A 15,468-nucleotide genomic window follows, 5' to 3' on the forward strand; every position below is an offset into this window, starting at 1 on the left:
TTCTTAAATTCCCCCATCCTATGCATCTGTCCGCCCAGCAGTATAAATGGGGAGCACCACAGTCAGTCGATAAGGTCGGTCAGGTGCGGTGGGATAAAGTGTGGATGCACCCACCTCTCTTCCAAGATTGTGTGGGCAGTATGGAAGAGGAGGCGAAATACCGAATAGACGGGCTCTCTATAGCTTTGACCGGTGGAGGAGGCCTTTCTTGCCAGCAGTGCCTTGAGCAAGCGGTAGCACGGCTGCGCCTTTACCACCGTTTAGCTCGTGATGCCGTGACGCTGGCGTTTGACGTTTTCTTTTTGTCTTTCTTCAGCGTTCGAGTGTGTTGCCATCGCCTTATTCATCATCACATTTTCACCAACCTCATTTTGGCCATGATCATGCTGAGCAGTGTTTCTTTGGCCGCGGAGGACCCGATTCGCAATCATTCTTTCCGAAACAACGTGAGTGACTTCCCTTAATAAATGAACATGATACGGCACCGTACATCACTTTACAACTGTGCATACAGTCATAACGAATCAGCATGTAATCCGACCTTACATCTCTAGCATGCCAAGATATGCATTTGACCTTTCATTATTTATTTATTTGCTTGTTCGTGATATTTATAAATGAAATTATTTTTGTTTTGCAAGAATGTTGTTTCATTTGTTGTTGTTGTCGTAACACTGCCTGTTGTATTTGCTATGAGTTGCGCACGTTGTGTCTGTGTCACCATGCTCGCCCTATCCTGCTGTCATGATCCCCGTTTATCACATTCTCAAAAAAAGCATTTTGTATTTGAGAACAGTGGCAACCCAATGACTCCCTGCCATCGCAATTGTTCTATTGTGAAGGATAACACGCACGCCTCGCACTGTCCGGCGAGCAGCGATTGGCATAACGGAACACAGAGAGCAGTCATGGGATTTACAAATGAAAAACATCAAATTCATTTACAATATATAAAAACAAAATCTATTCACCGACTCTCAGCAAAGCAATACGATTGCTAATTTACTGGCAGCTGAATCTCTCTTCATTGGCCATACGGAATCATAATGTTGTGTTTCATGGGTCTGAACCTAATTTCTATATCCCAGCTTCACAGTACCGCAGCCAAATACGTGTGAGTACACCGCTATTCCAATTAGTGCACCTGTCAGAGAAGTCTAATTCATGCGGTTTTAAGCACCGTGGACATAAATAATATGTTTAACACGTCGTAGGCTTTCGCGACCAATATCATACATAAAGGAGGTTTTTGGGTTAGATCGCGTAAATATATAAATGTGTCGTTAAAACCCGCCACCACCCGACACAGCCAACTAGCAAGGGTTGTCACGTAAACAGAACGTGGCCAATTCGTCACTAGTACAGCACACCGGTGTGTTGGAGAGCCAAGCCACAACATTTACAATCTGAGTACGACGTTTCGCCAGAAATTACAACTAGCTTCATCAGGCGACAGCCAGATTTGTGGAGAAGTCCACCTGTTTCGTTCCTTACGTAGAGGCGTAGATGTGTTGACCACCCTTCTGCGCTCTTGTACAATGTGGGGGGCGGGGGGGGGATTACTGAGTCAACGTACATTATGCGTGTGCATTATGCGGGCCCTTTTAACTTGTCCTTCCTGTCTATTGTGTTATTCAAATAGCCCTACCAACGGTAATCCCTATTGATGTAGCTATCCGAACAGTTAAAGTCTAAATAACTTTAACCGTTCGGATAGCTACCGCCTTAGTGCTGCGTGGAAGCGAATCATAAAATAACACATTATTTGAATGCATTCCTACAAAAGGCAGCGTACTTCATTAAGTAGTCAACACATCTACGCCTCTATATAAGGAACGAAACAGTTAGACTTCTCCACAAATCTGGCTGTCGCCTGATGAAGCTAGTTGAAATTACTGGCGAAACGTCGTACTCAGATTGTAAATGTTGTGACTTGGCGCTCCACCACACCGGTTAGTGCTGTACTCGTGACGAATTGTCACGTTCTGTTTACGTGACAACCCTTACTAGTTGGCTGTGTTGGGTGGTGGCGGGTTTTAACGACACGTTTATATATTTACGCCATCTAACCCCCCAAAAAACCTCTATTATGGATAAATAATATGCCATGAAGAAGGGCTATTGCCAGAAACATCACCTATTACATATTTCACCTTTCACGACAGTGTTATTTATTCACGGATGTGATGAGTCTTTTTTGTGTTGGAGCACCACAGCCAACACAGGAGCAGCATCACCAAATTATTTGTAAAACATGGAATGGATCATTTGAAGATGGATGGGGACTTTGGATGCTGCCATCCAATCTTGTATTACAAATATAAATGCTTTTATATGCAACTTTTAATGTTGTTATCGTGTACACGTAATAAAGCGAATATTGCATATACTGTTGCTCAGATCAGCTTGTTAGCAAACAACAACCTTTAGTCGGGTGTGGAAAACGCACTGCGTGTTGGAGCACGTGGGCGTGTGTGGATTTATTTTTCACCTGGCTGTCCTGGGATTGTCACTTGAAATGCACGTCATTCCACCCACGGCAGATGTGTCTACGCAACGCAGCCCCAGCCTGCTTGACTGGGGTACCAGGTGGCCAGGGTACATGGTCCAAAACCACATGTTACCCCTGCATCAGCTTCGAGGGCTCTTGATTACTGGTGACAGTAGATGTGTCCGTCTTTTACCCGTTAAATAACATCCTTCAAGCTGTGATAGCTGCCGCAATTGATACAACACACCCAGGGCCTGCATATTGTTTTGTTGCATTGGTCTGACCCTAACGTATGGGTCAGACCAATGGCCCGGCTATGTGAGCTCACCAGAGGTCGCAAATGGGTTTTGATTCTTTACCCGTACCTGTACCCGGCCACACCAGGGTCGCAAATGGGTACCCGTACCGTACCCGTACCCTACCCGAAATGAGTGACAAACAGTTACTCACCAGTGACTCACGGCCTACCCGTACCCGTACCCGGCCACACCAGGGTCGCAAACGCGTACCCGTACCCGTACCTGGCTGGGTACGGGTAGCCGGGTATCGGGTAGGGTACGGGTATCGGGTACCCGGTTGCGACCTCTGGAGCTCACTCTATTCCGTATCTAGTGTACTGGCAGAGAAGTCCTGAGTTGTGTCGTGGACGCTGCCGTGGTGTGTGACCGTTTGCACACCGGCAAATCTTGAAGCACCGCCACCTCTGTCCACCCAGCAGTATGAATGGGCACACCAAAGTTAGTCGATGGGCTTGTCGCGTGTGGTGTGGATACCGCCACCTCTTCCAAGGTTTTCCGGCAAAGCGTTGAAGAGTTAGGCCAAAGTTATCCTCTGGAGGGGCTCTCCAGAGCTTCCTCCAGTGGAGGCTGTCTTCCGACAGCGAGCGGCACGAGCAAGTAACTTCAGCGCTGCACCTTTGCCTTCGCGTGCCGGTTGAAGGCCACGGCCGATTGGAAATGCCGCCGTGTGTTTATCGTCTCGTTCACTTGCGTGCGCCCGACCCAGAGGCAAACACCTGCCGGTGGGCACGGCGTCCCAGCGCATTCCACGGTCGGATCGCTGGGATTTTGGGTGAAGGGTCGGGAAGGATTTGGGGCATGAGTTCGGGGCAGCGTGAGCACCAAAGCAACAATCGCCCCATGATGCGCCGCTGTGCACGCCGGGGAGTCTGAAATAAATTGGCAATCGAGTAAATAAGTGGAAATCGCCCTTTTACCTATCATCTTGCGCTAATGGTTTTAAATATCAGTTAAAATGTAACTATAATCTATTCCCCGTCTAAAATTGTGTTCTTATGACTACCCAATAAACCAGTTTTAAAGCGTGTCGCGGTCACTGAAACACTGGCAATTGATAGCTCGACTGGTGCGTTTACAATGTGTTCAGGAGTGAGACTCCCATGATCCGTGGGGTGATATGGGAGGCGGCACTTTACCGATCCTCTTGTCCACAAAACAACCCTCCTCGTATCCGTGCAGACAGTGGATTGGCATGCATGACAGTGGTGATTTTCTACGATTTCCCATCAAATTTCTCCACAGAATCCGGTGCATTCACTGGCGGCAGTTTGCATTCGAACCCCCGGTTCTCATCAGTGCTAGCTCAGCACTTTAACCACACAAAGATCCCCCGTATAGCCTTAACAGACTGTAGGGGCAAGTGCTGTTAGCGAGCACCTATGAAGGCCGGAACGGTACACGAGGGGGTGGGTGGCCTGCACCACGCCCGACCGCCTTTGTTTCCCCAGTGGCGATGTTTACACACCGCACCAGGTACTCATTTTAGGCTGAGTCGACCTAGGGGAGGCCCGGGACCGGTTCAGATAATCGTCACTGGTGTTGGCCGTGAGCGGGAATCGAACTCGGGACGCCAGGTTCATAGCGCAGCGTGCTAACCGCTGCACTATCGCTCCCCACACACACACAGACACACACACACGTACTTATCCGTGAAATATCCACAGATACGTTTGGAGCAATCTGTCCCACGTATAATACGAATTTTTGCGTATTGACTCGCCCCCGGATAACAATCGTGACGAATAATAGGGTTGCCAGTAAGAGTCACACTGCCATATTTAACTTCTCAGTGGTTGTTTGCTTGCAAGCTGCTCTGCACGTGTGTGGTGGTTCTTGATAAGCCACAGAAATGTTTTGCTCACCCTGTTTTTATACCTTCGATGTTCCGCCCTTGCAGATTCTCGGTTACTTTGACTATGCTTTCACAGCCATCTTCACTGTTGAGATCCTCCTGAAGGTAATCATGTTCCCTGCGTGTCGTGCCCGGCCAAAATAGTCGCTGTAACAATGGTGATGATGCTGTCCTTGCCTTGCAGATCCTAGGCTATGCAGATTATGTCTTCACTGGTATTTTTACGTTTGAGATCGTGCTGAAGGTAAAGCAGAGTGTGGTGGCCACTTAGGCATCCTCGCTGCTGTGGGTGTGCCGTGCCAATTCGTGTGACCCCCCCTACCTACCCGCGTTCTTCAGAAGACTCTCTCTTTCTCATATTCTTAGGTTTTTTCGGTAAAGTCACGTAGGTAAAAACATTAAAATTAATGAAAGTAAAATAAAAATCACGACGTTTCGGAGGCTTGTGTTGATTTTTTATTTTACTTTTATGAATTTTAATGTTTTTACCTACGTGACTTTACCGAAAAAACCTAAGAATATGAATATCTCTCTCTCCCTCGTGTAATATGCCCACGACATTGGGTGGCAGTAGTGGCCATTCCCCCCCCCCCGCCTCCCCCCCCTAGTGAGGCTTGTGTTGAATATTAACACTGAAAATATTCAGTTAAAAATTAAATACTCGCGATCCCTATTTGGCTACCCGAAGACCAGATCGCAAGAAATTGGTCAACGGAGTTCATATTTTTTTTTATGTTGCAAATTTTTCGTACCAAATACATCTAGTGCACCACTTTAAATTCGCAAATACCAAAGCCACCTGTATAATTAACAAACGCTGCATTGCAATGTTGGAAAAAAAACATCGTATACGAATGGTGCAGGCGATGGCTTTTTTTTTTACATCATTGACTTGTCACGTATTTCACTTGTGAGGTTGTCTCTGATAGCTACCACTGTGATAAATCATTTTCATCTTTGTGTTTCTGCAAGACTTGCCAGTGCACTGCCCTTCAATATTACTTTTACTTTGGCATGCCTTTGACATCCAAATATAACAAATAGGCTTGACCACATTGAACCAATGAAAAAACAAAAAGTTTGCAGATGGCTCCAAATTGTCACTTTTACATTTATGACAGTGAGCCCGCTAATTAGAATGACGGCGTTTGTTTCAAACTGAATGTATTCTGTTATGAACACAAGGTTTTTAGTGCTTTTGTTTGGAGTTCCTTTGAATGTTTGCAGGGCATGGGTTTCAGCTTATAATACATTGTGTCAGGACAAGTGTTTGATAATTATGCAAATAATTTAATGATTCATGCTGTGTGTTGCTCAGGGAAATGTTTATTATTTGATATTGTATAGAAGTAGGAATTTCTGCAATATATCCACCATGTTTATCAATCTAAAATACACACACACACACAGAAAAGCGTGACAGACGATACAAATCTCCGTAGGTTATTGCGATTCTGCCGTACGGCTCTCCGACGTTTTTCTGGTGCGCTGAAGAAAGTTGCCCAAAGAATCTCCCAGCCACAGGGAACGAAATGTCGGATATATGAGTCATGCCAAAGTCCACACTCCACTTGCTTACCCGCTAGTTCCGACCCGAAAACACATCGGAGGGCTACGAGGCAAGCAAGTGGGATGTGACATTTGAGAAAAAGATGTTCTGCTCAAAAGAGTGTATATCTTGTTATTATTATACCTGAACCATAAGTGGCAATTCCACCTTTCTATGGCATGGGTGAGTCAATCTAAAAGACAAACATTCGTTGACGTCTCACATAGTTGTACCCATTTTATTCATCCAAGAGAGCTGATGGGCTGAGTTAATCGCCGCAGCGGGATGTGAACTCGCACACATACCCCAGTCGGGGTATTCATAAACAAGAGTGAACTCTCACACATTTATCTATTTAAGTGATCTAACCCAAACAAAAACTCTATTATGGGTGAACTATCAATTGCCATGCCCACACATCGCACATGAAAGCTGCAGACAGACAACATCGATCCAAATTCTCCTGAGCGCACAATGAATCTCTTCAATCTGCAGCACAACATTCCGTGCGCACGACGCACAGTGAGGTGTCCATGCATTCCACGAGGAGACGCACGCACACAAGCGCACACATGCGCGCACGCACGTACGTACGCGTGCCCCGTGCCCAAGAGTGAAATCTGTTGGGAGTGCCTAGTAGAGACGGATTGGCTTCATTCATTCAGAGGCGCCTCGTACAGTCTCCGTGTATCGCCACGCGCAAGCCTCATAATTCGAGTAGATGTGCATCGGAATTTTAATGAACAATTTATTCATTCGCACACAAATGCCAAGGACAGCTCGAAATAGAGAAAATGCCACGGCGTAACCTTTTGTTTATCCCCATTGCGAAATTCTGCGGTTTGTAACAGTGCACCTGCACAATTAGATACGTAACGCAATAGTACGGAGAAAGAAAAAAATGCTTTGCAATGGACAAAATAACAATACGACGAAAGTGTCTTTCTTGCATGGGGCATCTGCGCTTGATACAAATGTGACTTTAATCCAATTGCAATCGCACGTTCGCAATTACGAAACAATCTGGCGGTGTCCGAGGTGCGTCCTCAAATTCGGGCACAGCCTCTCCCACCCCCACCCACACGAGCGCCCTGGACGTGAACTTTGGCGCTCTCCGTCCAGTGTCCTCCCTCGTGCGCTGCCTCCTGAACCTCACTGTGCAGACCTGCCACCAAAAATAACGAAATGAGAGTCGTGGCAGGCACGACCTATGTCTTCTCCTCCTGTGTGCCCCCACCCACCCTCCCAGCTTTGGTTAAATTACTGCATGTGATTATTATTTTTACTCTGGTGTTGGTGGAAAGTGGGGGATTCTATTGTAAATGTAGCGCCTCTGTGCCAGTTATTATCATGAAGGTAAAGTCTATTTTCTAGAGAGGCTAAATAAGTGCTGTGAATTTTATTTTTTATCTGTGCTTTTCATTTGCTCGATTTTTTTTCTCTCTCTCTCTCCTGCATGCCATGATATGTTGCTTGTAATGCGGGAGAGGTATTACAACGTTAAATTAATAACATTGGAAGAAGTTATTTAACCGTCTCAAGGTCGTGTTAATGCAAGTGACTGTTTCTATTTAACAGATGACCTCCTACGGTGCGTTCCTCCACAAAGGCTCCTTCTGTAGGAACTACTTTAACCTCCTTGACCTCCTCGTGGTTGGCGTTTCTCTGGTCTCCTTTGGAATTCAGTAAGCCAAAGCCCCCAGCTGCCCACCACACCTGCCGAACACACAAACACTGCACCACCTTAAAGACATATGTATAGGTACTATAATAAGGCACACCATTACATGGCATGAGAGAATAACCTAGTCTTTTCCAGAGTATGTATTCATTTTTAAATATTACTTTAGAAACAGTACGAAACATCATCATGGAAAGACTCATGCAAATTCAGATTAAGTTCTTGTAGGGATAAAAACCTGACATTTATCACAACTATTGTCTGGTGTACGCCTATGTCTAAAATAATACAAAAATGCTAATTTTCACATTTGGGCTTCTGAAAGCGAAGGGGCACAAAGTATGATTGGCTTCACTCATTGGGCAGAGTCAGCGTAAAGTTTTACATTGCTTTAAGTAATTGAGTGCCTAGGTGCACTTAGAAATATACAATTTCCATCATCAGTGAAATGGGTAATTTCATCACCTGTCTGTGGCATGTGACAGTAATGTCAAAAGAAAATAGGCAAAAGAATACAGGGTACCATTTATAATATAACCACGCTCGTTCACCCCCATTACCACATTCACTTGTACATGAGATGGTAATTCAGTGTGGATGTTGATTTGTAAGAATAAAACAGTGAACTGTGGCAAGGTTTGGTGGAGCTTACATGTTCGTGCAACTTTCAAACCCGCTGGGCTGCGAGAGTTGGCCAGGAGATGGTGGCATGGCTAAATGCGGGTTCATAAACCCATCTGTGCAGACCTTTTTGAAAACCTGCTTGCAAACCACTCAGACAATGGAATTGGCCATCATTTTCAATCTTGGACTCTCCTGGAAAAAGTTTTGAGATACGGTGAGGTTTTTTCTCGAGAAATAAATCATATTACATTGTAGTGAAACGATCATTCTGTCTTAGAGTTGAGCTCACTTGAATTGCATTCACAGAGATGGATTGTGCTCATCTTGTGGATAATGATTCACTTGCAAAGTGGCCGTGGCTTTGAATGGAGTCTGACTTTTTTTCCAGCCCTGAACTGGAACACCCCAAAAGTCAGAAAATAGTTGTCATCTCTGGGGTATCAAACACCAGGACATATCACGCGAAGAAGAATATTCCACTGTAAGAGGGAATAACTACATGCGAATGCATCGTCTTAAGGAGTGCATACTTATGCAACTGACAAAAACCCGGGGACTTTTATTGTTCCAGGAAGACTTCCAGATTTTTCTCAGAACAGCTACCACACATAGATGACGGTATGGGAAAACCAGGACAAGGCTCTCTCCTCCTCCCACCCAGCTTAAAATACGCTGCCACACTTAGCAGTGTTCATTAAGACGCTGTCTTTACGACAGCTCTGTTTCTTCACCTGAGGACGTCTGCTTGCGTTGTGGCCGAAACGTCGTGATAATTTTATTTTATTATGTTGAATTTTTATTATTTTATTATTTCCCAAGAATATGAATCCCTGCAGTCACGAAAGCTTTAAATCGAAAGATAATAACAAATAAACATTTTTAAGGAGCATTTCATCCGCAGATTCCAATGAGCCGTTGGTGGCAACCCTTAGGTTTTAGAGCCTTTTTGAAGGAAGGACAGAGGTTAGGGATTACTTCCCTGCCCGCGGCCAGTTCGCTCGTGCCCTCATGGTCACCACGTGGCACACTGGCCACCTCTGAGCGATGGTTGTTGCCGACTTCTCTTTGTAGATCAAGCGCGATCTCCGTGGTAAAGATCCTCCGCGTGCTTCGAGTGCTAAGGCCTCTCAGGGCCATTAACAGAGCAAAAGGCCTCAAGGTAAAATGTTCGCCCCATTATCTCGTACGCCGTGGCTCTCTCGCTCTCTCTCTCTCCTTTCGTTAATGCGTATGATGTTGTCACGTCTGAACCCTTTGGCCCGCTCACTCATTCATAAGTCCAATGAGTAATTCATATGGGTTGCCCTCATTAAATTACACGTACAATATGTAATAATGATGAGCAATGGTCAATTGGCTGCTCAGAGTTCATAAGAGTTCGCATAGAGCCGATGATGGTGGTGAAGATTATATGTTGATCGTGGGTTTGTTTATTATGATTGTGATGATTGAACGATTAGTATTGATAATGATGAATGTTGTAATTGTTATATTTATGGTGGATGCATTAATGATGATGATGGTGGTTGATTGATGATAACATTTATAATAATTATTATCACGATTGATGGTGAGTCTAATGATGATTCAGATGTATTTCTGCTGGTCACGATTATGTATGTATCATGATGATTGTAATATGATGATGATTTTGATGAATAGATGTAATGATGCTCATAATGGTTTTTGGCTGAAGCTGATCTGGTAAAATTTTGTCATAAGACCCTTCACAACCGGACATAGCTGGACAAATGAAATGTACACGTCTACAAGCGTTTAACGCTCTATTATTATTTCCACTCAGCGCTACATTGAACAATAGTTCTCACAACCAAAGCTACCACTTAGATACAACACTTCAAAAACAAAAAACCTTCAAGACAAATCCAGGAAGCCGAGCATCTTCCTAGATTTTATTGTGACTTTCCTGTATTTTGTCCTGAAGATGCTTAACGTAGTTTTGAAGCCAAACGTGGCATATCTAATCGCTGAATTTGATTGTGAGGGTCGTTTTTCAACTTACCGGTAAGTTGAACCAATAACGATTGGCACGTGCAACACTTGTACGTGTCACATCTACATATGTTTGACTATGTTGGGTGGTGAAGGGTCTTACGACACATTTGACCAGATCACTTAAATGGCCTGACCCAAAAGAATGATCCATGAATTACAATATTGGCTGCGAAAGCCTACGTGTTACATCATGCATCTGGTGGTGCGTGCTGATTTGTCGGGCAGCACGTGGTCCAGTGCGTGTTCGTGGCTATTCGGACCATCGGCAACATCATGATCGTCACCACACTGCTGCAGTTCATGTTTGCCTGCATTGGAGTGCAGCTCTTCAAGGTACGCTTAAGCCACCACGGGGCTGTTTGCTAAGGGATCTCGGAAATACAGTAGAACCCCCCTTAACGACGGTAATTGGTTCCACTCGCTTAAGGACATGTTTCCACTTCAAAGCGCAGCAGACATTGAATTTTAACAATGCTCCAACGCTCAAGAATGAACGTCGCTGATTGCCCGAGGCCTAGTCAGACCACTTTGGAGCTCACCGATTGGCCGAAATTGGCCGTCGCGTGCTCGTTCTAAGCCCGTCGTTAACAGGTGAATGGTCGGTAAGCGAACACATTGGGCTCTATGGAGGCCCGTCGTTAAGCAATTAGTCATTAACAGGGGTGGTCGTTAAGAGGGGTTCTACTGTATTGAGGAAATGCCTCATTCTCATAATGGGTATTGATAATAATCAAGAGTAGTTTACAGACTTTCATAAATCTACCGTGGGACAGAGGCCTCTTCTCACCCAAGCTGTCCCAGTCAAATGGGCCGTTTGATTATACATTGTCACGTGGGTCTGTGCAGGTTGGTGAAGATGGGGGAGCATCGATGTGAGTTCATAGTAAAGTACAATAATTATTTTTATAGCTCTCTGCTGCCCACAATGTAGCCCTTCCGGCAGCAATCTATGACACCTGCTTAACGTGTCGTGGTCTCCCATCTGTTATCTGGGGATGAGGGCCCAGGACCTGTTCAGACATCACTCTCGACTGACAGCAGTAAATAACGGCCGGGAGTTGAACTCGAGTGGCTGTGTTTATAGTGCAGTGCGCTATGCACATTCAAGCCAAGCGACCCTCATTTTCTCCTAAGCATGGCTGATGGAGCCCCGCGGGGAGGCTTTCCACATTCCAGCAGTGGATCGACGAAAGGCTGAGCATCATTGGCGATTGTTAACTCGAATACGCCTTGCGGCCCATGGGAGTCCACGCCCCGGGTGAACGAAATGGAACAACGCGTTGAGCAAATGGAGCGCAGCGGCGTGTTCGCTGCGAAGCGGATCTCTTCTTCCGACGAGAGCGGCAGCCACACATTCACGATCACACGTCGCGTGTGAAATGTCCGGGGGGTGGTGGTGGTGTGATGGTGGGGATGATTTGTGCGTAGTCAAAATTCATGAGAGCTCGGTATGTTCACACGCTCGGGCCCTTAGGAAAGCCACCATCAAATATATACAGAGTTTATGTCTTGTAATAAACTAATAAATTGTTACATGGCTGCTGCCATGGTGGCCAAAGATAGCACACCGAATGTGCAATCTACAGATTTCCGGTTCTCTTCAATCTTCCGGAACAGTTGAAATAACGGTGAAAGTTTCTTTAACCCCTCTGTCCACCCAGTGGTGTCAATGAATCTACACCAGTGAGTCGATCGGCAGGTCGCGGGTGGTGGTAGAAAGCGTGGGCATTGCCACCTCTTCCAAGATTTCTGGCCAGCGTGCAAACAGTAGGCCAAACACTCTGGGGGAGTCCTCAAGAACTCCCTCCAGTAGCGGCCCTTCCTGCCAGCAGTGGGCCTCAGCAAGCAATTAGAGGACCTGCACCTTTTACCTCGAGAAACAAACGAATCACTAACTAAATAATCACGCGCTCACCGAAACCGAAGCGAAAGTTTGAAGCACACTGCCGCGCACCGCTGTTCGCGCAAACCGGGTTGCCGTTTCGGTGTGAAGGGTTGCCGACAACACCGTTGGTGAGTTTTCCGGGCTGCGATAATTTAATTCCTCTCCCGCAGGGGAAGTTCTACAGCTGCACGGACGAGGCGAAGCACAACCCCGAGGAGTGCAAGTACGCACTGTTCCTGAGCGCGCCACACCGTGCCTTTTGCAACGCGTCGCTTTGTGCATCCCGTGTGTCTGTTGCGTGTTCACGCCGCATATTAGTCGTCGGTATTGTTGGGGGGTATGCAGGGTGGGACGAAGTTGTGAGCACGTGCGCCTCGCAAGCAAGAAGCGTCTGGGTTCGATTCCTGATTCGGGTGCCTTCCCATGTGGAGTGTGGATGTTTTACCCTCTGTTCTGCGTGGGTTTCCTCTGGGTTCTCCGGATTCCTCCCAGAGTAAAACAAAATGTTAAATATAATTGGCGTTAGCCAAATATCCCAATGTAACAGGAACTTCTTGAAAAAAGGGTCTGCAGACTCTGGAATTCCAGGGCTAATAAGTAAATGGTATTATGATAATTATACGAGCGATACCCAAATGAAGAAGGTCTCCACTTTGTACTCAACAGATTTAGAATTGTAGACACTCGTTCATGGGAATGTCATGAACACGTGGCCATTTATTAATTATCTCAGTCCCCACGATTGTATACGAACATTCACATGCACAGCCCTTGTGTCAATCCATGGCTGGCTGGCTGGCTGAGGGCTTTCCCACGCCATGCGGATGGTGAGGGCTTCTTGACCATACTTCACCACGTTTGGTCAGGGGAGCGTAGATATTGGAATATTGTACAGTACAACAACAGAAATAGATCAACTGCTTACGGCACTGATGACATTCCCACGTATAAATGAATAAGTCCCTAATTCATCTTCTTGGTTCTTTCGGTAAAGTCACGTATTTTATTATTTCCCTTCTACGTGACTTTACCGAAAGAAACAAGAAGAATTCATCTTCTTGGTTCTTTTGGTAAAGTCACGTATTTTATTATTTCCCTTCTACGTGACTTTACCGAAAGAACCAAGAAGATGAATCCCTGCAGTCACGAAAGCTTTAAATAGAAAAGTCCCTAATTCATATGAATTCGTATGCATCACCTGAAGCGTTTCCTATGCAACCAAGTGCGATGTTCGCTTTGCCTCCCCCTCCCCCCGACGATTACGACGTGCTAAACCGGAGGCGCCCTCGTTTTCCAGGGGAACGTACATCGTGTACAAGGACGGCGACGTGAACCAGCCGATGATTCGCGAGCGCAACTGGCACAACAACGACTTCAACTTCGACAACGTCCTCACGGGCATGATGGCCCTCTTCACCGTCTCCACCTTTGAGGGCTGGCCCGCGTAAGGGATGGACGCAGAAGGGCGGCGGCGGTGGTGGCGAGGGTGTTTTGGTGCTGGGCCCCCAAAAAAAAGTGTTTTTTCTTCTTGGTTCTTTCGGTAAAGTCACGTAGAAGGGAAGTAATCAAATAATAAAAATAAAACATAATAAATAATTCTCACGACGTTTCAGCCACAATGCAAGCAGCCGTCCTCAGGTGAAGACCAGGTCTGTCGGGGAGACGCTGTCTGTTGAGTACAAAGTGGAGACGCTGTCTCCCCGACAGACCTGGTCTTCACCTGAGGACGGCTGCTTGCGTTGTGGCCGAAACGTCGTGAGAATTATTTTATTATGTTTTATTTTTATTATTTTATTACTTCCCTTCTACGTGACTTTCCCGAAAGAACCAAGAAGATGAATCCCTGCAGTCACGAAAGCTTTAAATCGAAAAGTGTTTTTATCAAATAAAGCCGCGGTGCTAATGTCGTTGCGCGTACCCATTTAAAAGTGATGAATTTATCGGTGGCAATGAAAGCTAAAAATGTGTTTCACTGTAAATTCAGGACAGTTACATGGCCGAGAAGTTCACGGTCATGGTTAGAGGTTAGTGGCCACCCTGGTTAATATTACGGATGTATTAACGATGAATGCGTGTCGTCTGGTTGACTGTGGATGTTAATATTCCGTGCCGGCAACATGGTACCAAATTCACAAAAGTTTACTCGCAACTTGCTTCATTGGGAAGCCACATAGCAACGTTGCCCCCCTACCGGCAGGCTCATGGCGATGTGGAGGCCAGTAATATGTTCGCCTGGTGCTACGCAAAGACAGCTGCCACTGAGGGTCCTCTACCTTAGGTGGCAGTGAGGTTTAAATATTAAGTGATGATGATGAGGAGAATGCAATGTTTTTTAAATCCTTTATATTAAGTTCACTTGCTTGCTTGCTTGCGCGCTTACGACCGTGCAAATCTTTCGGTCGTTTTTTAACCCACTTCCTGTGATCCAATCGAGCTGACATTTTGCACACAGACTCGTTGAAATTTTTTTTCCAAAATTTTACACTTTTTAGGAATTTTTTTTCATATTTAATTACCAATTGCTTAATGGTGGCAGGCAATCATCTGACTCATAGGTGGCAGCCATCTCAAGCCAGAGGACGAGAGGACTCTAGCCGCCACGCATATAAAGGATTTATAGTGAAAAACTTTGTTTTTACGGGTAATTTTTTTTTTGCGTTTGCATCGGGCAGGTTGCTGTACAAGGCGATTGACTCCAACGCAGAGAACTCTGGACCCATCTACAACTACCGCGTAGAAATCTCCATCTTCTTCATCATCTACATTATTATCATCGCCTTCTTCATGATGAATATCTTCGTGGGTTTCGTCATCATCACCTTCCAGGAACAGGGAGAGAAGGAGTACGAGAACTGTGAGCTTGACAAGAACCAGGTTCGTATCCGGGCACAGGGTGGAGACACGGCAGGCGACGTGTGAAGGGAGCACCGATTGCTGCTTCATTTTTATTCAACATCATCAGCATCAGCCATGATCTATCTACCGCTTGGATGATGATGGCCTCCCCAAAATTGTTCCACGTCTTGCGATAGAAAAATCCATCGAGCTCATGGATCAAAATGTAATAAATA

General features: G+C 45.7%; 1 protein-coding gene across 1 annotated transcript in view; it reads left to right on the forward strand.

The window, feature by feature from the left end:
* Positions 1-15,468, forward strand: part of LOC144730076 (voltage-dependent L-type calcium channel subunit alpha-1D-like) — a 209,374-nt gene that overhangs the window by 135,752 nt on the left and 58,154 nt on the right. The window contains exons 19-26 of the mRNA XM_078610602.1: positions 317-446; positions 4,688-4,747; positions 7,770-7,876; positions 9,568-9,655; positions 10,738-10,845; positions 12,568-12,620; positions 13,695-13,841; positions 15,070-15,271. Coding sequence (XP_078466728.1) covers positions 317-446; positions 4,688-4,747; positions 7,770-7,876; positions 9,568-9,655; positions 10,738-10,845; positions 12,568-12,620; positions 13,695-13,841; positions 15,070-15,271 — 895 coding nt within the window. The remainder of the gene's footprint in view (positions 1-316; positions 447-4,687; positions 4,748-7,769; positions 7,877-9,567; positions 9,656-10,737; positions 10,846-12,567; positions 12,621-13,694; positions 13,842-15,069; positions 15,272-15,468) is intronic.

The sequence above is a fragment of the Lampetra planeri genome, chromosome 34 (assembly GCF_965212315.1).
Source record: "Lampetra planeri chromosome 34, kcLamPlan1.2.h2, whole genome shotgun sequence".
Lineage (NCBI taxonomy): Eukaryota > Metazoa > Chordata > Hyperoartia > Petromyzontiformes > Petromyzontidae > Lampetra > Lampetra planeri.